The sequence below is a fragment of the Anolis sagrei genome, chromosome Y (assembly GCF_037176765.1).
Source record: "Anolis sagrei isolate rAnoSag1 chromosome Y, rAnoSag1.mat, whole genome shotgun sequence".
In the NCBI taxonomy this organism is placed as follows: domain Eukaryota; kingdom Metazoa; phylum Chordata; class Lepidosauria; order Squamata; family Dactyloidae; genus Anolis; species Anolis sagrei.
Window position 1 is genome coordinate 61,816,337 of NC_090035.1, and position 23,443 is coordinate 61,839,779.

General features: G+C 45.3%; 1 protein-coding gene across 1 annotated transcript; it reads right to left on the bottom strand.

The window, feature by feature from the left end:
• Nucleotides 1-5,042: 5,042 nt before the first annotated feature.
• LOC137095057 (cbp/p300-interacting transactivator 3-like) lies at nt 5,043-23,159 on the bottom strand. The gene is made up of 2 exons (XM_067461246.1): nt 22,867-23,159; nt 5,043-6,862 (listed from the first exon to the last, which is right to left on the bottom strand). The coding sequence occupies exon 2, from the start codon at nt 6,850-6,852 to the stop codon at nt 6,232-6,234; it is 621 nt and encodes a 206-aa protein (XP_067317347.1). The 5' UTR covers nt 6,853-6,862; nt 22,867-23,159; the 3' UTR covers nt 5,043-6,231.
• Nucleotides 23,160-23,443: the final 284 nt, after the last annotated feature.

Below are 23,443 nucleotides of genomic sequence, written 5' to 3' on the forward strand. Positions count from 1 at the left end.
AATAAATAAACTGAAACCAAATAAAGCCCCGGGCCCGGATGGGATCACGGCAATTTATTATAAGACCTTCCAACAAGAGCTGTTACCATACTTAAAAGAAATGATGAACAGGATAAGAATCTACAAGGAAATTCCAGAGTCATGGACGCAAGCAAATATCTGCCTGATACACAAAGAAAATTCAGACGAAGAGCAAGTTAAGAATTACAGACCAATTTCGCTACTGAACGTGGACTATAAAATATTTAGTTTAATAATGGTAGAAAGATTAAAAGGTTTATTGGATGAATATATAAAAGAAGAGCAGACCAGTTTTTTACCTAACAGATATCAAAGTGAAAATGTAAGGACAATTGTAGATTTAATAGAATATTATGAAAATAAACATCAAAATAAAGTATTATTATTAGCACTAGACGCTGAGAAAGCGTTTGATAATGTGAACTGGAAGTTCTTTAAAATTATAATGAAGGAGATGGACCTAGGATTTTATTTTCAGAACGCAATCGAGGCAATCTACGAAAAGCAAGAAGCTAAAGTATTGGTAAACGAGAAGGAAACAGACAGCATTGAAATGAGAAAAGGAACGAGACAGGGATGCCCCTTGTCACCACTAATCTTCATCCTCACCCTAGAAGTATTGTTAAATAAAATAAGAGAGGAAAGGAAATTGGCAGGTGCGAAGATTCAAGGGCAAGAATATAAAATTCGGGCATATGCGGATGACGTGATTTGTGTAATTGAAGACCCAAAAAATAATTTAGAGGAATGGATAAAAACAATAAAAGAATTCGGGAAAGTCTCAGGCTTTAAAATTAATATGGAAAAAACAATGGCAATAACCAAGAACATTGAGAAAAAAGAACAAGAAGAAATAAAAAACAAATGGAATATACAGATAGTCAAAAAGCTGAAGTACTTAGGAATAATATTAACATCGAAAAATCTACAATTATTACAAAACAACTACACAGAGAAATGGAAGGAGATAAAGAAAGATATGGAAAGATGGAAAAATATAAATCTGTCATTGTTAGGGCGGATTGCAACAGTAAAGATGACCATACTTCCAAAACTGTTATTTTTATTTCAAAACTTACCGATTGTCCAAAACAAAAAAATATTAAAGGAATGGAATAAAGATATTAAAAAATTCATTTGGAAAAACAAGAAACCGAGAATCAATTTTGATAATCTGACAGAAAGAAAAGAAAATGGAGGTCTAGCGGTACCAGACTTCGAATTATATATGGAAGCAAATGCACTAATTTGGGCTAAAGACTGGGCGAAATTAGAAAAGAAGAAGTTATTGATACTGGAAGGATCAGACCTGAGAGAAGATTGGCATACCTATATATGGTATTGTTCTGGAACAGTTGTTCCAGGAGCTCCAGATTTATTTGCTGTGTTTGCATGTTTGTGTGCAATCCCATGCTTGGGATTTTGTAGCAGGGGGTTTCCTGTTATAATTTGCATTTATAGGGTAAGCCACCTGCCAGTTATAGTTAGGTTCCCTGATCCTGCCCCTTTTTGAGTTTTGGAGGGAACAAAGCCATTTTGAGTTAGTTCTCACAGAGAAGCCTTTCGCACAGGACATAGAACGAAGTGGCTCCTGTAGAAAAGCTTCGTCTTTTACAGCTTGGCCGGGGTTATACAGCCCTACAGCTTGGCTGGGAGACATACAGCCACAGCTTGGCTGAGGGACTTCCCAGCCATCACTGGGAAGTGAACATCTTCCTCCTCCTGGAAGTTCTGCAAAGTCCCTGTTCGGTAAGGGCCCTTCGCGGCAACCATAAAGCAGATTGGTTTGGGTGTAGGGGTCCCACGCTAACAGAAGAGAAGACAGATTGCCCAGGTAGAGGTCGGGGATTTTCCCAACAGTGAAGGAACAGTTGTCTGCCTTTAGACTAGCCTATAGACAATTAAGAAAGCTTGAAAGTACCTGTTTGTTTCATCAATAAAGAACTTTGTTGGATTTACTTTAAGCATTCTAAAGACTCTGTTTGGGGGAATCTAAGGGCCTTTATTCTGAGGCAGCCCCGGCGTCCCGTTGGGCACAAAGAATTTATGTCCTGTATACAGTCTAATGCACAGGCCCAGCGTGCGACAGCACAGGTATAAAGGGAAGAAAAATGAGAAGAATTTCGGAAATCATTTTATAAGATCTACGGTTTTGAATATATGGGAGAAATACAAAGATAAATTGTGTAATAAAACCCCGAAGTGGGTATCTCCCCTGGAGGCAGGACAAAGAGGGTATACAGGATGGCATGAATGGATAAAGTACAAAGACCTACTAAAAAAAGAGGGAGGAGATCTGATTCTGAAATCACAGGAAGAATTAAACACAGCGGATCAAAAAGTGTCATGGTTAGAATATTGGACTATTAAAGAAAAGTATAAAAATGACAAGAAGATTGGTTTTAATCAGGAAAAAAAATCTGGGATAATGTACTGGATTCAAGAAATAAATTAATAACAAAAATATATAAAAAATTGCTGGAGTGGAAACTAGAAGCCAAAGGAGAAAAAATTATAAAAGAAGATGGAATGAAAATATTAGAAGGAATATAAGACAGGAGGAATAGGAAAGAATCTGGAGGGAAAAACTAAAGTACTGCTACGCCATTGACTTGAAAGAAAATTGGCTAAAGAGAGCACACAGCTGGTATATGACACCGAAAAAAATAGGTAAAGGGAACAGAATCTCCAGTACAGACTGTTGGAAATGCAAGGAAGAAGAAGGGTCATATTTTCATATTCGGTGGACATGTAAAAGGGCAAAAGAATATTGGAAAGGGGTACAAAAAGAACTACAAGATATTCTAAAAATTAAAATACCATGGAAGGCGGAACTTTTCTTATTGGGGATGCATGATTTAAAAATAGAGAAAAACACAGACAAAATTTTATTTTTAATAACAACTGCAGCAAGGATCTGCTACGCTAGAAGGTGGAAACAAAAGGAAATCCCGGATGAGAATGAAAGATTAACAAAAATTCTAGAAATAAAAAACATGGACAGGCTTACATTTTTAGTATCAAGAAGTAAAGGGATGAATATGAAACAAACTGGGAAGAAGTGATGGACTACTTTAGGCACAGAAACAAGAAGATTCTGATCTAGTTAAGGAAGAGAAGGAGAGAAGGAAGAGAAGGAGAAAGAAGTTGAGGAGACAAGAGTTCGAAAGGAGGGGAAGAAAGAAGGTTGAGCAGACCTCAAGAAGACCCCAGGAAGTCAACAACATCTATTACTCTAGCTTTTAATTAGGTGGTGGGCTTTATATCTATCTTCTTTCCTCTCTTTTTCTTATTTTTTCTTTTTATCATACACCACAATTTTTCGGGTATTTCCGTTTGCTTTCTCACTGTTACACTACAACTCTCATAATAGCTTCGGCTACCCTACTTATTTTCTCTTTTTTAAATGTAAATTGGAAAATTCTCTTTTTTAAATGTAAATTGGAAAATTTAATAAAGATCATATATATCATACACTTTGTTGTCTGGCATCTACAGAATACTCAACATCCTTCACTGAAACATGACAGAAGAGAAGGCATACATGATGGCCATGTATAAATATGTGAGGGGAATTCATAGGGTGGAAGGAGCAAGCTTGTTTTCTGCTGCCCTGGAGACTACGGCATGGAACAATGGCTGCAAACTACAGGAAAGGAGATTCCACCTGAACATTAGGAAGAGCTTCCTAACTGTGAGAGCTGTTCAGCAGTGGAACTTTCTGCCCTGGAGTGTGTAGGCTCCTTCTTTGGAGGCCTTTAAGCAGAGGCTGGATAGCCATCTGTCAGGGGTGTTTTGAATGCGATTTTTCTACTTCTTGGCAGGGGGTTGGACTGGATGGCCCATGAGGTCTCTTCCAACTCATGATTCCATGAAGAGGTATAATGACTGGAGAATTTTCATGTGCAGAAAAGGTGCTTTACCTTGTCTTCTTATTATTAAAAAGGAAGTGGGATTACACTTTAGATTAGTGGTTCTCAAACTGGGGGTTGCAATGGGGTGTCAGCGGGGTCATCAAAGACCATCAAAAACACAGTATTTTCTGTTGGTGATGGGGGATCTGTGTGAGAAGTTTGGCTCAATTCTCTTATCATTTGGGCATATTGAGTATTTGTGCCAAGTATGGTCCAGATCAATCATTGTTTGAGTCCACAGTGCTCTCTGGATGTATATGAACTACAATTCCCAAACTCAAGGTTGGTGTTCACCAGACCCTTCCAGTATTTTCTGTTGCAAACTCTGTCAAGTTTGGTTTGATTCCACCATTGGTTGAGTTCAGAATACTCCTTGGTTGTAGGTTAACTATAAATCCCAGCAACTACAACTCCCAAATGACAAAATTAACCCCCCCCCCTTCATTCCAAGGAATGAAGATACATCTTGCATATCAGATATTTACATTATGATTCATAACAGTAACAAAATTACAGTTGTGATGTAGCAACTAAAATAATTTTATGGGTGGGGAACATGAGAAACTGTATTAAGGGGTTGCAGCATTAGGAAGGCTGAGAACCACTGCTTTAGATGGGAACATCCTTGATCTGTGTTTTCTTACTGTGGGTATTTAAAGCAAGAGACACACCCCAAACAAATCATATTCGATTCCCGAGTGGTTCATTTTTATTTGGAAAAAATGAGAAAAGAATCACCTGTACATTCTCACAAGCAACAATAACATACTGCTGTGTGCTTGCTATAGGAAGGGTAGCAGTAGTTCCTGTACTCAAGCTTTCCACTTCCCCAAAGCATCTGGAGACAAGGCTAGGCAGGAAAACAAGCCACCAACTCCATGCCATCCCTCACTCTTTTACCTCCCCCTCCCCTCTTTTTTGTAGAAAACAATTAGAATTATATAAAACCAAATTATGGGTGCCAAATTGTGATTTTTGCAACCTTGGTTATTGATAGCAATCACAATTTGGAGGGGCATGCGCTTCAGTGTATCTTTAGCCCTTTCTAGTAAATCTCAAAAGGCCGTAATTGAGCCCTTCCAAATAAATAAGAATCACACATACAAGTGATAAATAAAATAGTTTTTCAAAATAAAATCAGTAATATATATAATTACAACTTTTTTGGGGGTTAAAGATGCAGAGAGCTAGATGACAACTCAAAAGCTCATGGTGCCAAAAACCTGAAGGAAGTCCTCCAACAGCCTCCTTCCCCATAACCAGCTGTCTGATGATTTGGACTACAACTCACTTAACGTCAGTAGAAGTAGGGAGTCCACCAATCTCTAACTAACAGCACCTTGGGGAAGGCTTGTTCTATAAACTAAATGGTTCATCCATTCTTGTGAACCGACTCCACTTTGAAGGAGGCCTGCTCATATTTTTAAAGATATTTTGTATTTGTTTTCTTTTTTTTCTAATGAAAGAAAAAATTGGAAGAGGGGAGAGACACCAAACAAAACACTTGAGGCCAGTGATCTCCCTTGAGCCAAAAAGGAGAGCTATTTCCTAACTCAGTGGTTCTCAACTTGTGGGTCCCCAGATGTTTTGGCCTTCTACTCCCTGATATCCTAAAAACTGGTAAACTTTCAGGGATTTCTGGGAATTGTAGGCCAAAACCCTTGGGGACCCACAGGTTGAGAACCACTGTTACCAGCATTGGGAGCAATAAAGCAAAATTGGGCAAAGTTACTTTGATTACAATTGATAGAATTCCCGCCCCGCGCTGCATGCCCAGTCTCCTCCATGACCAGCAGATTACACTGTGAACTGTAGTCCAAAAATACTGTATACTTTTAAAGAAAGATGGTGGTCAATATGAAGAGCACTCCCCCTGATTCACTTTCCAATGGGAGTTTAAAAATGCCACCAAAATTACATCCAATGGAAGTATATTCAGACCAGCTTGCTGACAGTATAGCACAGGTTTCAGTGCCCATCCACTACTTCCACACAGCAGTCCAAACACAGAAACCCTGCTTTCCTCTGGGTCAAGAACAAAAATCTACCACATTTGTTTCCTCTGCAGAGGCACTCCATTTTCATCCATTCCTCTTCTTTACGCACACAAAAGGAATAGCAATGCAGTGCAACCAGCAACAGCAAGGAAAGTCCAATTATTGTCCATCGTGTGAGAAGTGGGATAAAGTAGAGTTGAAAAAGCCCATTTGTGCACAAGGAAGATAAAAGTAAAGTGGTTTGGAGAGGGAAGAGATCAAACCATCATTTAGAAACACCAGTGGTCCAGCAGAAGCATTCAACAGCTGATTGCACTGGGCTGCTGTTTGCTCACAAAGTCCGAGATGAAGTCAAATTCATTTTGTCCCAGGAAAAGCTCTGGCAGCTCCTGAACTCTGTCCAGACCCAATTCCATAGCCAAAGAGGTCAAAACATCTTTGTCAATCAGTTCTGTATCCATAAAGTTCAAAGTCAATGCAGGAGGAGGCAGGTGCTGCATGACTGGATGCTGACTGGGCCCCATCCGGTACTGCTGAGCCCCCATTCTCAAGGACCCATTGTTCATCCCCATGAGAGGATAGCCCTGATACTGTGTGTTGAGTTTCTGTAAATGCATGCTGGCCATAAGCTGCTGTGCACCCACGGGCCCCATATACTGTTGTTGCTGTTGACTTGGACTGTTGAACATCATGGTGCTTGTCACCTGGTGGTGACCCATCTGTCCAATGATGTTGGGCCTAGGCCTGATAGTTCCATCCATGGCGGGGCCTCCATACTGTGTCATCTGATGGTTAGCTGGTGGCGTTCTTAGAACATGCTGCCCATGCTGTGGAGAGCCCTGCATCCCATTCATCCCTATCCGGTAGCCCTGTAGCCCATTTGCACTGTGGTTCATTGGCATCATCATGTGATCAGCCATGACCTGAGCACTGCAAGTGAAGACAGGACAGGATGCATGTGATTAGAACAGGAGCAGCAATCTAAGACAAGACTCCCCAAAACTCCCTCTAAGCCAGTGGTTTCCAACCTTTTTTTGACCAGGGACCACTCTCCAACATTAGTACCGAAAGGTCAGTTTTGGAATCAGTTTTTGGTCAACAAATCACTTTTTGGTCAACTTTAGATTTGGTTTGGTTATTTGGGGTGCTGATTCAGAAAACTGCATTGGATAGACCACATCAGCTCTAGTTTCTGATACAGAACATATGCCATCCAGGAGATGCCACTAGCTTAACCACAATAAATCATATTTAATAATCTAGTGCTGATGTGGTAGTAATAGTCTTTCATGGGTAATCAGCTCTCCCCTCCCAATATCCCCATTGCCTCGGCACTTTAGTTTTGAGGCAACGGTGCAGTAATGGTGAAGCAGTGGACCATATTTCAATTTTTGGGAACCACTGGGGGTGCATGGACCACAGGTTGGGAACCTGTGCTCTAAGCACATGATTCCCAAGGCATACCTCCTCCTTGTGAAACCAAGAATGGCAGGTGCAAAATGGCTCTTTGCATAGTGTTATAGAAATTCTCCAAAATCACAGAGCATTTACAAATACAAAACCGATACTTAACAGAGCAATTTCAGCTCACAGCAAGCAAAAAGACTTTTTGACTCAAGGAGGCAAGGATGCAGAGTTCAATCTTTAAAGTTTCAAAAGGTTTTGGAAAAAACATAGAAGAACTACATTTCTTGATAGGAAATACTGAGTCTAAGCTTTCTCTCTTGTCTAACTGCATTACTTCTAAGGTTCAAACAAAAGGAAAAATATCTAAAGACTACATTTCATCATGCACATAAACTAGAGAGAGGTCAGGATGAAAAGGAGGTGACAAAGGAATGAATGACCACATGGTATTTTTTGTGTGTCAGGAGGAATTTGAGAAACTGCAAGTCATTTCTGGTGTGAGTGACCACATGGTCTTAAAACAAAGGAACATGCACCCTGTAGAATTCCATTCTACCTCGTCAATTAGAATGGGTGGAGAAAGGTCAAAGTGAGAGAAAGCAGACAACTACAGACACAACAACAACAACTTTATTTTTGTACCCTATCTTCATCTCCCCAAAGGAACTCAGGTTTACATGGGGACAAGCCCGACCAACATAGTTAAAATAACATTAAAATTAATAAAAACAGTAACAAGCAAAGTAAAACAACAATGGTATATCACAATATAAAAACAACCATCAAAGAGACACTCAGGAATCTGGGGGGGGGGGGGAGGCAGGGATACCCTCATCCTAGCTTAATACTATCTATCTGCTTCTCATTAAGGACTTGAGCACTGTGAAATTGAATTCCAACACATGGAACATGCCTTGCCAAAGTGCCATGGAGTCTCTCTTTAGGCTCACAAGCAAAAGTCTGCAGAGCATGCTAGAAAAGGCAAAGCATTCTAGACTTGGTCACTGCCTGGATGGAGAGGGGTATATGGACACTCCATACACAGGGAGACTGTTGAGAATCAATGTGGTGCCATTTTTAGCCTAGTGGGCTCAGATCTGGAAGATCCATTCAACTGTGAAATTCATGTCGTCATCTTGAGCCAGTTGCTCTCTCAAAGCTTAACCTAACACACAAGATGTTTGGGAGGAGGGGGGACCCAGGAAAGAGACAAAACCACAGATGCGATCTTGAGCTCAGTAGGAGAAAGGGGAAAAGTCAAGTTTGGCAAATAAATAGCTAAGGATAATGCTAATATAGTATCTGCTGAGCCAGAGGTTCCCACACCTAAAGCAGCACCATTAAAGAGCATCCATGTGTAATTAGATGCTGTGCCTAGAGGAGCCAGAGTTCTACCTTAAGGAAAGTCAACCTATTCAAAGGCAACCTATACAAAGACCAGGCCTTGTAAATACCAAGGAGTCTGCCAGGAAAAGCAGGTAGTGTAGGCTTTATTCAGAAGAAGGCAATGGCAAACCACCCAGGACAGATAAAGGTTTCCCCCTGGCATTGTCTAGTCGAGTCTGACTCTGAGAGGTGGTGCTAATCTCCATTTCTAAGCCAAAGAGCCATAGATACCTCCAAGGTCATGTGGCTGGTATGACTGCATGGAGCACTGGTACCTTCCCACTGAAGTGGTACCTATTGAACTATTCATATTTGCGTGTTTTCAAACTAGTAGGTTGGCAGAAGCTGGGGCTAACGACAGGAGCTCACCCCATCCTGCAGATTTGAGCCACTGACCTTCTGGTTAGCAAGTTCTGACTCATGGAGTTTCATTACCTTCCTGCCAAAGTGGTACCTATTGATCTACTCACACTGGCATGCCTTTGAAGTGCTAGGTTGGCAGAAGCTGGAGCTAACAATGGGAGCTCACCCCATCCTGCAGATTTGAGCTACTGACCTTCTGGTCAGTAAGTTCTGACGGCATGGAGCTCTGCTACCTTCCTGCTGTTGCAGTACCTATTGATCTACTCACATTTGCATGTTTTCAAACTGCTAAGTTGGCAGAAACTGGGGCTAACAATGGGAGCTCACTCCATCCCGTGGATTCAAACCGCAGATTTTCCAGTCTGCAAGTTCTGTAGCTTATCAGTGTAATCTGCTGTGCCACCGCAGTCACTGTAAATTGGGAGTGAACTCGAAGCAGCATAACCTCAAACCTTATGCAAGTCCAGACATTGACCTATCTAGTTTAGTGCTGGCTATACAAGAGGCAGCCAGCGCAATGCATTTCCCACGATAAAGTCCAAGGCCAAGTCATCAGTCAACACAGCCAATGTACCCGTCATTATGGGTCATAGAATCATTGAGTTGGAAGAGACCTTGTGGGCCATCCAGTCCACCCCCCCCCCCCCCCCGGCAAGAAGCAGGAAAATCACATTCAAAGCACTCCTGACAGATGGCCAAACATTTATGGTAGATGATAAGACTCAGCTCTCTGGGATTTAGACTGGAGTTTTTTTGGGGTTTTTTTTTTTTGCTAGTGAAGGTTGTTCAAACAGTCCAAGTATTTTAATTTAGGTGAGTGCTCCAACCTGTTTTCTGTAAGTTCAATTTAATTACCTTTGCATCACACTTTTCAAACATCTCAATCAACAAAGTATTCTCCTTTTATTTTTATCAATTTTATACTAATTTATGCAATTCTTTTGATACAAAATAAATAACACTATAGTCCTCAGCAAAGGTTCAACCACTTTGTAAGGTAGGCCAAGAAGGAGGTCCAGGGAAGTCACGCTACCCCTCTATTCTGCCTTGGTTAGACCACACCTGGAATATTGTGTCCGATTCTGGGCACCACAATTGAAGTGAGATATTGACAAGCTGGAAAGTGTCTAGAGGAGGGCGACTAAAATGATCAAGAGTCTGGAGAACAAGCCCTGTGAAGAGCGGCTTAAGGAGCTGGGCATGTTTAGCCTGAAGAAGAGAAGGCTGAGAGGAGACAAGATAGCCAGTATAAATACGTGAGAGGAAGTCACAGGGAGGAGGGAGCGAACTTGTTTTCTGCAGCCTTGGAGACTAGGACACGGAACAATGGCTTCAAACTACAAGAAAGGAGATTCCATCTGAACATGAGGAAGAACTTCCTGACTGTGAGAGCTGTTCAGCAGTGGAACTCTCTGCCCTGGATTGTGGTGGAGGTTCCTTCTTTGGAAGCTTTTAAACAGAGGCTGGATGGCCATCTGTCAGGGGTGATTTGAATGCAATATTCCTGCTTCTTGGCAGGGGGTTGGACTGGATGGCCCATGAGGTCTCTTCCAACTCTATGATTCTATGAACATGAAATTCATAATCAAGGGGGAAGTTTTAATCTTGCTGTCTAAAATGCATTAACTGCAAGGGAACCCTTGAAATGCAGCATTTAAGATAACTGTACATTATTTCTATAACCACTGAGCTGCAGCTAATTTGCTGGAGGGGATTGTGTGTGCATCTGCATATATATACACACACAATTCCAGCACCCATTCTCTACAGTGGTAGCAGATGGCAGGGGCCCTTCCCCCCTGCTTTAGCCTATGTGGAAGGGAGGGCTTTGGATTAGGCGGCCATGGTGTGGCACAGATAGAGTTGTCTTTTCCAAGCTGATGTCCTCTACTTGCACATGGCTACAACTCCCATCATCCTCAACCAACACAGCTTTTGTTCCATGTTTGATGTTAGAAAGGAATATAAGTCACAGTTCTGCATACAATAGAGAATATTACAAGTCCACATTCAGAAAAATCTTAAAATTCCTCAAAACAGGACATGCAGGAAACTAGATTTATTTATTTTATGTGTAGGATTTTATCCTTTTTTCTATGGTGTCAGCATCCATATTGTTGCCATTTCTCAGGAGCTGGTAATTTTGCAGAACAGCACACTGAGCTCAATGTTGAGCTCATGAAATCAGAAGATAAGCAAGGCTAGGCCTAGTAAATACATAGGAAAGAGACTGCTATGGAATATCATGTGCTAGGGAACTATTGTGCTAGAGGAGGGTTGCAATGGGAAACCTCCTCTGAATAAATCTCGTCAAGATTTTTTTTAATTATTATTATTATTATTATTATTATTTATTAGTAAATGTTTGATTATTATTCTCATGCTATAGAATCATAGAGTTGGAAGAGACCTCATGGGCCATCAGTCCAACCCCCTGCCAAGAAGCAGGGAAATCACATTCAAAGCACCCCTGACAGATGGCCATCCAACCTCTGCTTAAAAGCCTCCAAAGAAGGAGCTTCCACCACACTCTGGGGCAGAGAGTTCCACTGCTGAATAATATCTCTCACTGTAGGAAGTTTTTCTTAATTTTCAGATGGAATATCCTTTCTTGTAGTTTGAAGCCATTGTTCTAGTCTCTAGGGCAGCAGAAAACAAGCTTACCGTATATACTTGAGTATAAGCTGACCCAAATATAAGCCGAGGCACCTAATTTTAGCACAAAAAAGAACAGGGAAAACTTATTGACTCAAGTATAAGCTGAGCCACTACTGGTAAATTTCAAAATAAAATTAGATACCAATACAATTAGATTAATTGAGGCATCAGTAGATTAAATGTTTTCGAATATTTACATAAAACTGTAATTTGACAAAACTGCCCAACTCTGATTAAACCATTATTCTAATCTTCTTCATTATAAATGTGTTTATGTAGACTTCCAATAATAAAAAAGTAAAATAATAAATGTAATAATAATAATACAGGAAATTGTATTGTCGAAGGGTTTCATGGCCGGATACAGTAAATTAATGGAAATGTAATAACATTAATAATAGAGTAAAATAATAAATGCAATAATAGCAACAATAATAGAGTAAAATAAATGTAATAATAGCAATAATAATAATAATAATAATAATAATAATAATAATAATAGAATAAAATAATAAATAACCTTGACTCGAGTATAAGCCAAGGGGGACGTTTTCAGCCTGAAAAAAAGACTGAAAAACTAGACTTATACTCAAGTATATACCTGGGGTCATGTACAAATTTCTTGGGTAAGGGGTTGCAAGTAGGAAAGGTGTAAGAAGCCTTGGTACAGAACATAGAGCCTCCACAGATACATTTGTTTTCTGAGAAAGACTACTTTTCCTCTTTCACAATAACTAAGTTCACAGAGAGTTTTAATATACAGAGAGAGAGAGAGAGAGAGATCAACAAAGGGATTCATAGTCTCTTAGGAATCTGACAAAAACAATTTCATCACCTCAACCCCAGGTTTTTCAAATAGGTAACACTTTAACAGTTTTCCAAACTGTGTGTTGTGACGCATTAGTGTGCGATGTGTAGGTGCATCACACAAACCTAGCAAGAAACCCATGAGTATATGGAAGGTAAAGGTAAATGTTTCCCCTTGACATTAAGTGTAGTCGTGCTCAACTCTGGGGGGTGGTGCTCATCTCCACTGCTAAGCCAAAGAGTCAGCATTGTCCTTAGACACCTCCAAGGTCATGTGGCCAGCAGGACTGCATAGAGCACCATTATCTTCCCGCCAGAGCAGTACCTACTGATCTACTCACATTTGCATGTTAAACTGCTAGGTTGGCAGAAACTGGGGCTAACAGTAGGAACTCACCTCACTCCCCAGATTCAAACCACTGACCTTTCTTTTACCAAGTTCAGCAGCTCAGCAGTTTAACCCACTGTGGGCTCCTGGGTCTATGTAAAATAAGTAATAAATCATGCAGAGGCAGTCCCCAAGTTACGAACAAGATAGGTTCTGTAGGTTTATTCCCAAGATGAGTTTGTAAGTCAGAATAGGCACATTTCTTAAGTGTAACTCCAGCCAAAAACATATATTAATTTTTTTTGGAGAGCACAGGGAAGGGATAACACCTCTGTGGTGGGTGTTTTGCCGTCTGTGCCCCTGTTCTGAAGATTTGACCTCACTTTTTGTCCCTGTGATAAATGCAATTTGAAAAATTTGGAAACAAGTATAGAGGGGTTTTTTTTGTTTCATGTCAGGAGCAACTTGAGAAATCACAAGTCGCTTCTGGTGTGAGAGAATTGGCCATCTGCAAGGACATTACCCAGGGGATGACCAGAAGTTTTTGATGTTTTACCATCATTGTGGGAGGCTTCGCTAATGTCCCCACATGGGGAGCTGGAGCTGACAGAGGGAGCTCATCCGCGCTATTGCCAAATTAGAACTTGCGACTTGTCACTCTTCAGTCCTGGTGGCACAAGGGTTTAACCCATTGCGCCACTGGACTGGTGAGAAAGCTTCAGTGGAGATAATAACTTTTCCAGGAGTGAATTTCCCTTCCTAGGGGGAGATTCCTCTCACTTCCTGTTATCTCACCCCCTTTTGTATCTATGAGTCATTTGTAACTTGGAGACAGCCTGTATTTTGAAACAATATAAATGAAAGGTTGTCACGAGCCGCGTTGTGTCGCCATCAATTTTGTTATGACAAGGTATGCTTGTATCCCTTTTTAGGGGACAGTTTAACCTCAGGTGTGCTTGTTAGAATGTGTCAAGTGCTTAAGCGGCTGAGGGGGGAAAGGAAGGGGCCTGAGGCTGTCTAAACCAGGCCTAAGCTTGCCCAGGCCTGGTTTAGAGGGCATGTGTGACGATGTGTAAGTTTTATTTCTTTGGTTATGTGTAGTTTGGACAGTGGTTTAGGGATGGTAAGTATGGGAGATTATGTTTTGTGGGAGAGGGTGGCTTGGTGTTAGCTGAGTTGCCATAGCAACAGGGGCGGAGCCAACTGCCTCTTCATGAGGCAGCTGTGTTTTAAAAAGTTAGTCAGTGGCCAGAGAGCTACTGAGAGAACACTGAGTCTCAGGGTGGAGATTCAGGGAATGTAGTTGTAAGCCGGTGAGCTACAGGAAGGGCCTGATTTCTCTAGTGGGAGAAACAGGGAATTAGTCAGTGGCCGGAGAGCTACTGAGAGAACACTGAGTCTCTAGGTGGAGATTCAGGGAATGTGTCTGTAGCCAGTGTGCTATAGGGAATTCTGTTAAAATAAGCCTTTTAGCTTAGTTGTTATATTAGGGCAGTTGTCCAGAAGGGTTACATCTGCTTAAAGAAACTTCTTGAAGACTGTGCCTGACATTACTCATGAAACATTACTATTGTAACCATCAAGATTTGTGCCTCTTTTGAAGGAACAGTTAAACTTATTATACTGCTGTTAAAATAAACTTGTTACTGTTCTCCTCAAGTCTTGCCTGATACAGTTTCTTCTAAGTTGAACAGCCTGCAATAGTGCAGTCAGCCAGAGATAGTAAACGCTAAGCTATCCACTGAATAAAACCTTCTGTCATTAACAGTTCCTTTATAAAATAGCTCCTAGGCTGATATTTATCGTTGCCCAGCTTCCCTCATAGATTAGGTGGCAGTGGGTGTTTTACCACTCGCACCTTCACATTCAGTGGCATTAAAACGGTCTCCTTTACAATTGGTGGCAGCAGTTTAACGACTCCTTCACAGCATGCTTACCAAATTAGGAGGAATAACTAATACTGCAGAGGACAGGCTCAAGTTTGTTATAGGAATGGAGGAAGGGCTCCAAAGGTGGCCAGTATATACCAGCAAAGGTCTGGTATACAACAAAGGTCTTCCAAGCAACAAAGGTCTTCCAAGCAAAGGTAACAGCCCAATTATTATACGCAATTCCGGTATGGATCACAGGCTTCACATCTAAAGTATAACAAGTTCAATCAGGGTTTCTCAGAAAACTGTTTGCTGTCCCCAATTGTGTTCCATCTGCTGTTTTAAGACTGGAATCAGGAACAGCCTCACTCGAATCACTGGCTTGGAGAAGGGCCCTAGGATTCTGGATGGAGAGGGTGCACAAAGGGCCTGAAGCGGGATATACATATCTGATTCAAAAAGACCTCTTTAAATCCCACCGAATCAAAGCGCTAAATCAGAAACTCAGGCAGATGGGCCTCTCAGAGAATATATTGAACGGTTTTGAGCATAAAAAGATAATGCAGATCTTAGCGGAATGAATCAGTGACATAGACAAACAGGACTCAATGACTCTGGCGTGCTCCACATGCTCTCCATTGAATTTAGGCCTAAGATTTAATTCTTTGGGAGGTGCCAAATACTTAGAAAATGTAAACATCCCAAAATTTCGCCTTGCTTTCAGTTGGGCCAGATTTAATGCCCTCAAATCAGCCATACTAGAGGGTAGATACAAAGGGACTGATTACAAACACAGAGTTGGCCATGCGGGGAGGGTAAAATTGAAACTGTAATACATGTACTTTTTATTTGCACAATTTACAAGGATGATAGACTAAGGTTAATATCCCCTCTACTCACCAAGTGGCCAGGAAGAACCCTAAGTTGGTACTGCACCTATTTACTGTCTGATCTTGATAAAAGGGTAACGGAACAGGTGGCCAAATTTCTGTTTGCAGCAGCAAAAAGCCACAAGTGCTTCATGAATAACCTGTAAAGGCTGAGTGTAACAAAGAGTACTCAGGAGACTTATTAATTTGCAATCAGTTCCTGTTTTAGATTATATAGACAGTCATTCATCCGATAGCGAATGGTGATACTTGTTTTCATTAATCATAAGCCAAATGTGATGTTATTAATTGCTAATTGTTGTATTTCATCATCTACTTTCGCTTGACATAGCTGATGGTTTGTTGACCGAAATAAAGGCTACTGACTGACTGACTATATTTTGAAACAATATAAATGAAAGGTTGTCACGAGCTGTGTTGTGTCGCCATCAATTTCGTCATGACAAGGTATGCTTGTATCCCTTTTTAGAGGACAGTTTAACCTCAGGTGTGCTTGTTAGAGTGTGTCAAGTGCTTAAGCAGCTGAGGAGGGAAAGGAAGGGGCCTGAGGCTGTCTAAACCAGGCCTAAGCTTACTTACCAAATTAGGAGGGATAACTAATACTGCAGAGGACAGGCTCAAGTTTGTTATAGGAATGCAGGAAGGGCTCCCTCTGCATAGGAATGGAGTGCCACCATCTTAGTTCCTCCAGCCCAGACCTGGGTTAACTCTGGCCCTCCAGGTGTTTTGGACTTCAACTCCCACCATTCCTAACAGCCTCATGCCCCTTCCTTAAGTGGCTGGGGGGGGGGGGAGGGCTGGAAGCTGTTAGGAATAGTGGGAATTGAAGTCCAAAACGCCTGGAGGAAGGGCCCAAGTTTGCCCATCTCTGGTTTAGATGGCATGCTAATCAAATTTGCAGATGACACCAAATTAGGGGGGATAGGTAATACTCCAGAGGACGGGATCAGGTTTGTTAAGGGAATGCAGGAAGGGATCTCTCTGTGTGGGAATGGAGTGCCACCATCTTAGTTCCACCAGCCTGGGCCAACTCTGGCCCTCTAGGTGTTTTGGACTTTAACCCCAACCATTCCTAATAGCCTCAGGCCCCTTCCTTAAGTGGCTGAGGGGGACTGTGGCACAGCTGGCTGGGAGTCAGCTTCATTAAGATCACTACTGACTGAAAGGTCATGAGTTCAAAGCCAGCCGGGGTCGGAGTGAGCTTCCAACCAATTTGTGTAGCTTGCTGTCGACTTTTGCAGCCTGAAAGACAGTTGTATCTATCAAGTTAGAAATTTAGGTACTGTGTATGAGGGGAGGCTAATTTAACTAATTTACGACGCCATAAAATATCCAGCAACCATGCAAAGAATGAGGAAGTACTTCATCAGTGTCACAAATGGACGATGAAGCAACAACTCCCCTGGTGGCCGAAATACCCTCATCAGAAAAAAAAAAAAAACCTTGAGTGTTAAATAGGAGAAAGCATTGTCCAAACTGCAGTTCAGCTCTTGAGTTAATTTCCTGTCGAGGGCATAGTGGCTACCCAGTGACTAATTTTTGGAGACATGAAAGCAAAGCAATATTTTTCCAGAAGCACGCCGCGGGGAAGTCGCGCCGCGGGGAAGATGGGCTGGCTTCCCCCCTGGTGGAAGGAACTCTGGCGAGGCAGGCTCCCCGGCGAGGACGCTGTTGGTCCCGTTGGCGGCTTGAAGTGCCGCTCGGGCCCGCTTGCTGCCGCTGCTGCTGCTGCAGCTGAGGAGAGAACTAAGGAGCTCGGGCCCGCTTGCTGCCGCTGCTGCTGCAGCTGAGGAGAGAGCTGGGGAGAGAGCTGAGGAGAGAGACACGCCGGACTGCCTCTCCCCTTGGGAAAAAGATCCAGCGCCGAGTTCCTGGAGGCTTGCAGGCTTTGCCGCTTGAGCCGCAGCCTCTCCGCCGTTGGACGCGGGGCGCCGGACACCTGCCTACGCTGGACCTCTGCCGCCGCGGCGGCCGCTCTGCCGAGCCATCGCCGCTGAGGCCCGCCTCCACCGCCGGGCCGCGGCCGCCGCCACCGGGGTTGCCGCCGCCATTTTCCACCAGGCCACGGCTACTACCTCCGCTGGGCCACTGCGGAGTTGCGGCCTCTTCTGCTGGTGAGTCATCGCCGCTGAGGCCCGCCTCCACCGCCGCCGCCATTTTCACCAGGCCGCGGCCACTACCTCCGCTGGGCCGCTGTGGAGCTGCGGAGCTGCGGCCTCCTCTGCTGATGAGTTATCGCCGCCTGGGATTAAACCAATCGCAGTCCTCCGCAGGGCCGAGCTACGGCCGGGTCGCCGGGCCGCTACCACTGTCACCACCGGGGGACCACCACCACCGCCCCACTAGGTCGCAGACATCGCCAGCAGGACCGCGTCTTCCACCAGGCCAGACCATTGCCGCGACCGCTATCACCACCAGCTTGTAGCTGGGCTGCGGACTACGGAGGGCCTGGCTGTCCCTGTGCGGACCCCAGAGCAGACATCTTGTGCTGACCTTTTGGTGTAGACCTGATATTGTGTTGGCCTCCTCTGTGCAGTTCTCTGTGTAACCTTTTGTGTAGACCGTTGTGTAGACCGTTATGCTAGCCCTTGTAGACCTTTAGGCTGGACTTCTCTGTGTTAGTACAGAGTGTGTAGTTCTGTAGCCGACCAACCGTGCTGCCCCTTGCCGAGTTACCATCTCCGGAAGCCCCCATCCGCTTCATTCCAACCGTCTTGAGACTCCATCTGGGTCATAATAGCATTGAGTTAATTGACCATCATCTCAGCCCCATAGGAGGGTGATTATATACCATCAGCTTGCACATTCCTGAGCTTATATCGGTTGAATATGTGATATAAACACGAGATATAGCACTTTATGTAAGAGAGCGCTTTAAGGCGCCTGCCTGTGCCGCCAACCGCATTAGCACTTTCGCCCCTTCCTATCCCTCCGTGCCGCACTTTAGCTACTGCACTTTAGCTACTGCACTTTAGCTACTGTAGCGATTGCACTTTAGATCTAGCTCTTCATTGTGCACTTTATGAACTATTCTAGTGGTGTGGCCAGAACATCCAACACCGCCTTGTATCGTTGTTATCCATGTGGTCCCCCATCCCCCTCTGTGTGCTATCCTTGCTCCTATTGTATAGTGTGAGGGACAGGGGGGGAGGTGGGTTGGACCCTATAAATAAAAATGAGGTGGGGAGGGGGGTAGTGGGGAAGAAAGGAGATTGGCAAAGACCGGAAAGTCAAGCAACGAATAAAGCAGAAAGCAAGATCTTGGCGTTAGATTGCGGCATGGAGGGGGGGAGGTGTTCCATGAGCCGAGGGGCCCCCATAGAGGTCGTGGTGGGAAGGAGGAGATGCGGGAAAAGGAGACCTCGAATTCAGCCTAATTCGGACCGCTTATCCATATTAACAACCCCCAACCGGTCTCCTAAGGTAAATTGGTGTAACCAGGTGAGCGGGCCCTCTGGTTTGAAGGTGGTGTTGTTAAACACCAGATCTGTCAACGGAAAAACGACCTGGATCCAGGATTTAATCCTGGAGGAGCGGGCAGATCTGGCGTGCATCACGGAGACCTGGCTGGATGAAGCGGGGGGCGTAAACCTCTCCCAGCTTTGTCCTCCAGGCTTCTCCGTGCAACACCAACCAAGAGCCGGAGGACGGGGAGGCGGGGTCGCAGTGGTCTATAGAGATTCCATCCATCTGACCAGGAGTCCCATCCCGCAGACCACAAATTTCAAATGCGTCCACCTGAGGGTGGGTGACCGGGACAGAATAGGGATTCTTGTAGTGTACCGTCCACCTCGCTGCACTACAGTCTCCCTGCCTGAGCTAGCGGGGGTGGTCTCGAGCCTGGTGGTGGAGTCCCAACGGCTCCTTGTGCTGGGGGACTTCAACATCCATGCCGAGGCGACCCTCACAGGAGCGGCTCAGGACTTCATGTCTGCCATGGCAACCATGGGGCTGTCCCAACAAATAACTGGCCCCACCCACTGTGCTGGACACACATTGGACTTGGTTTTCTGCCAGGGATGGGAGCAAGGTGGCGGTGTGGAGGAGTTGTCCATCTCTCCGTTGCCATGGACCGACCACTTCCTGATCAGATTTAGGCTCACTGCGCCCCCTAACCTCCGCAAAGGTGGAGGACCCATTAAGATGGTCCGCCCCAGGAGGCTTATGGATCTGAACGGATTCCTGACGGCTCTTGGGGATTTTCCCGCCACCTCGGTAGGTGACCATGTCGAGGCCTTGGTCGCTCTCTGGAATGGGGAGATGACCAGGGCAATTGACAGGATCGCTCCGGAACGTCCCCTCTCAAGTAACCGAGCTAAACCAGCTCCTTGGTTCACTGAGGAGCTGGCAGCGATGAAGCGAAGGAAGAGGGAACTAGAGAGCGTGTGGCGCTCGGACCCAAGCGAGCCAAATCGAGCACGGTTTGTGTCCTTTTTAAGGGCATATGCCGCGGCAATGAAAGCCGCAAAGAAAACTTTCTTTGCGGCTACTATTGTGTCTGCAAAAAACCGTCCGGCGGAGTTGTTTCGGATTGTCAGAGGTCTTTTAACTCCCCCTACCTCAGGTGGGAGCCCTGACAACTCGGACACGCGCTGTGAAGCATTTGCTCGGTTCTTTGCAGACAAAGTCGCTTTGATCCGTTCTGGGCTGGATGCCACATTAAATGCAGTCTCTGTTGATGTGACACAAGCACCTGCTTGTCCTATTTTGATGGATTCTTTTCAGTTTGTGAAACCCGAGGATGTGGACAAGATACTTGGAGGAATGAGGCCTACCACGTCTATCCTAGACCCCTGCCCATCCTGGCTTCTGAAAGAGGCCAGAGGGGGATTGGCTGAGTGGGTAACGGTGGTGGTTAATGCCTCCCTTCGGGAAGGCACGATTCCAGCGAGCCTAAAACAGGCTATTATAAAGCCGCTGTTGAAGAAACCATCACTGGACCCCACTAAATTTGACAACTTTCGGCCTGTTTCCAATCTTCCCTTCTTGGGCAAAGTCATGGAAAGCGTGGTGGCCTCACAACTCCAGGTATTCTTGAGAGACACGGATTATCTGGATCCGGCACAGTCTGGCTTCAGACCGGGGCATGGTACCGAGACGGTCTTGGTCGCCTTAGTGGATGATCTCCGCCGGGAGCTAGACAGGGGGAGTGTGTCCCTGTTGGTGCTTCTGGACCTCTCAGCAGCCTTCGATACCGTCGACCACGGTATTCTTCTGGGACGCCTTGCAGAGATGGGCCTTGGGGGCACCGCTTTGCGGTGGCTCCAGTCATTTCTGGAGGGTCGCACCCAGAAGGTGTTATTGGGGGACTCCTGTTCAACACCACAGCCTTTGACCTGTGGTGTTCCTCAGGGCTCCATACTGTCCCCCATGCTGTTTAACATCTACATGAAGCCGCTGGGTGAGATCATCCGGAGTTTCGGGGTGCGGTGTCACCTGTACGCAGATGACGTCCAACTCTGTCACTCCTTCCCACCTGCTACTAAGGAGGCTGTCGAAGTCCTGAACCGGTGCCTGGCCGCTGTGACGGTCTGGATGAGGGCGAACAAACTGAAATTAAATCCAGACAAGACAGAGGTACTCCTGGTCAGTCGCAAGGCCGAACAGGGTATAGGGTTACAGCCTGTGCTGGACGGGGTCGCACTCCCCTTGAAGGCGCAGGTTCGCAGCTTGGGTGTGACCCTGGACTCATCGCTGAGCCTGGATCCCCAGGTTTCAGCGGTGACCAGGGGAGCATTTGCACAGCTTCGGCTCGTGCGCCAGCTGCGCCCGTATCTTGGGAAGTCTGACTTGGCCACGGTGGTACACGCTTTGGTCACATTCCGCCTCGACTACTGCAACGCTCTCTACGTGGGGCTGCCCTTGAAGATGGCCCGGAAGCTCCAGCTAGTCCAGCGCGCGGCAGCCATGTTGTTAACCGGAGCGGGACGCAGGGAGCGCACAACGCCCTTGCTGTCCCAGCTCCACTGGCTGCCGATCAGCTACCGGGCCCAATTCAAGGTGCTGGTGCTAACCTACAAAGCCCTAAACGGTTCCGGCCCAAAATACCTTGAGTACCGCATCTCGGCCTACGAGCCCACGAGGACCTTGAGATCATCCGGGGAGGCCCTTCTCTCGGTCCCGCCTGCCTCACAGGCACGCTTGGCAGGGACTAGAGAGCGGGCCTTCTCGGTGGTGGCCCCCCGGCTGTGGAACTCCCTCCCTGCTGAAATTAGACAGGCGCCTTCCCTCATGGCCTTCCGCAAGGGCCTGAAAACCTGGCTCTTCGAAAAGGCCTTCAATTAAGTGCTATGTTTTGGAATGACCACCGGAATGGACTATGACTACGAGACTGATTATGACCCAAACAAGACGAAGCGGATTTTTAGTTTAATTAGCTGTGTGTTAGTAAGATGTGTGTTATGGTCCTGATTTACTGTAACTGTTGTCTGTATGTTCTATGTTCTGTACACCGCCACGAGTCGCCTTCGGGCTGAGAGTGGCGGTTAACAAGTGCAAATAATAAAATAACAAATAAAATATGTGTCTGTCTATATACGTTGAATGTTTGCCATGCATATGTATATTGTAATCGGCCCTGAGTCCACTACAGGGTGAGAAGGGCAGAATGTAAATACTGTAAGTAAGTAAAATAAAAAGGAGATGACCTGAAGCTGTTAGGAATGGTGGGAGTTAAAGTCCAAAATACCTGGAGAGCCCAAGTTTTCCTATGCCAGGGCTGGAGGAATTAAGATGGTGGCACTCCATTTCCCTGCATTTCCATAACAAACCTTTGGAGAAGGTGTACCCTGGAGCTGGAAGGAAGCCTTTTGTGTGTTCACAGCTTCTTGCGACACCCTGCTTTACATCGAGAAAGGGGTGCACTTTGCCAGTTCATTCTGTCAAGGGCAACCCTTGGCGCTCTGTGTTTGTTGGGGGAAGAGAGCTGGAAGTGACAACCAGCCAGCAAAGTTTCCTGCGAAGCTTGGAGAGAGCCGAGCTTGGGAACAAAGACTGTCGCAGCTTTGTCGAGGCAGTAAGACAACGGGCCTAAAGAGGGGAAGGATGCTGCTGAGAGTTGGGGAAAGAGGGAGGGAGAGAAGGAGGAGGGAGCAAGGCGATCCCTCCGGCCATTTCCCAGTCCAAGCGCATTCCTCCCACACTAAAAGTCAGCGGCCAAGCTTAACCCTCTGTGGACCGGATACCGAGCGTAGACAATGCCGCTTCCCGGCTTGAGATACCAACCTAGGCAGTCCGGAGACCCACGATGGCCCCACTCCGCAGAACAAAAGCCGACGGAGGAGGAGAAAAAGAAGAAAGCAGCAGCAACGAGGTGGCTCCTCTTCGCCCTGCGTGAGGGGCTTCTGCGCTGCCTACCTGCCGACCTCTTGCATCCAACGCCCCTCCCTCCCTTCCTTCCTCTCTCCCTCCTTTCCTTTCTTTCTCTCGCTCTATCTCTTCGACCTCTCTGTCTCTCTCTTCCTCCTTCCAAGGCCTCTGCTGTGCACCTTCAACCTAAGCTGGAGAAACTGAAGTGTGCTTTTATAGACGCGGTGATGCAAACGCCAGAGAGAGAACCTGGCCCCGCCCCCTCGGCCCCTGATTGGTCCAGAGGTTTCCTAGATGTTGGTTGTGGGCTCCCCACATCCTTTTCTCTCTCCGCCCCTCCTTTCTTCTTTCTCTCCGCCTTTCTGTTTTTGTTTGCCACACAAAGGCGAGAGTTTGGAACTTTTGAACCCGAGGAAGGAGCTTGCCTGGCTGATTCTCCCCACCCCCCAACGCACCCTTTCCCGGCGTGTTCAGCCACTCCCCCCCACTTCAC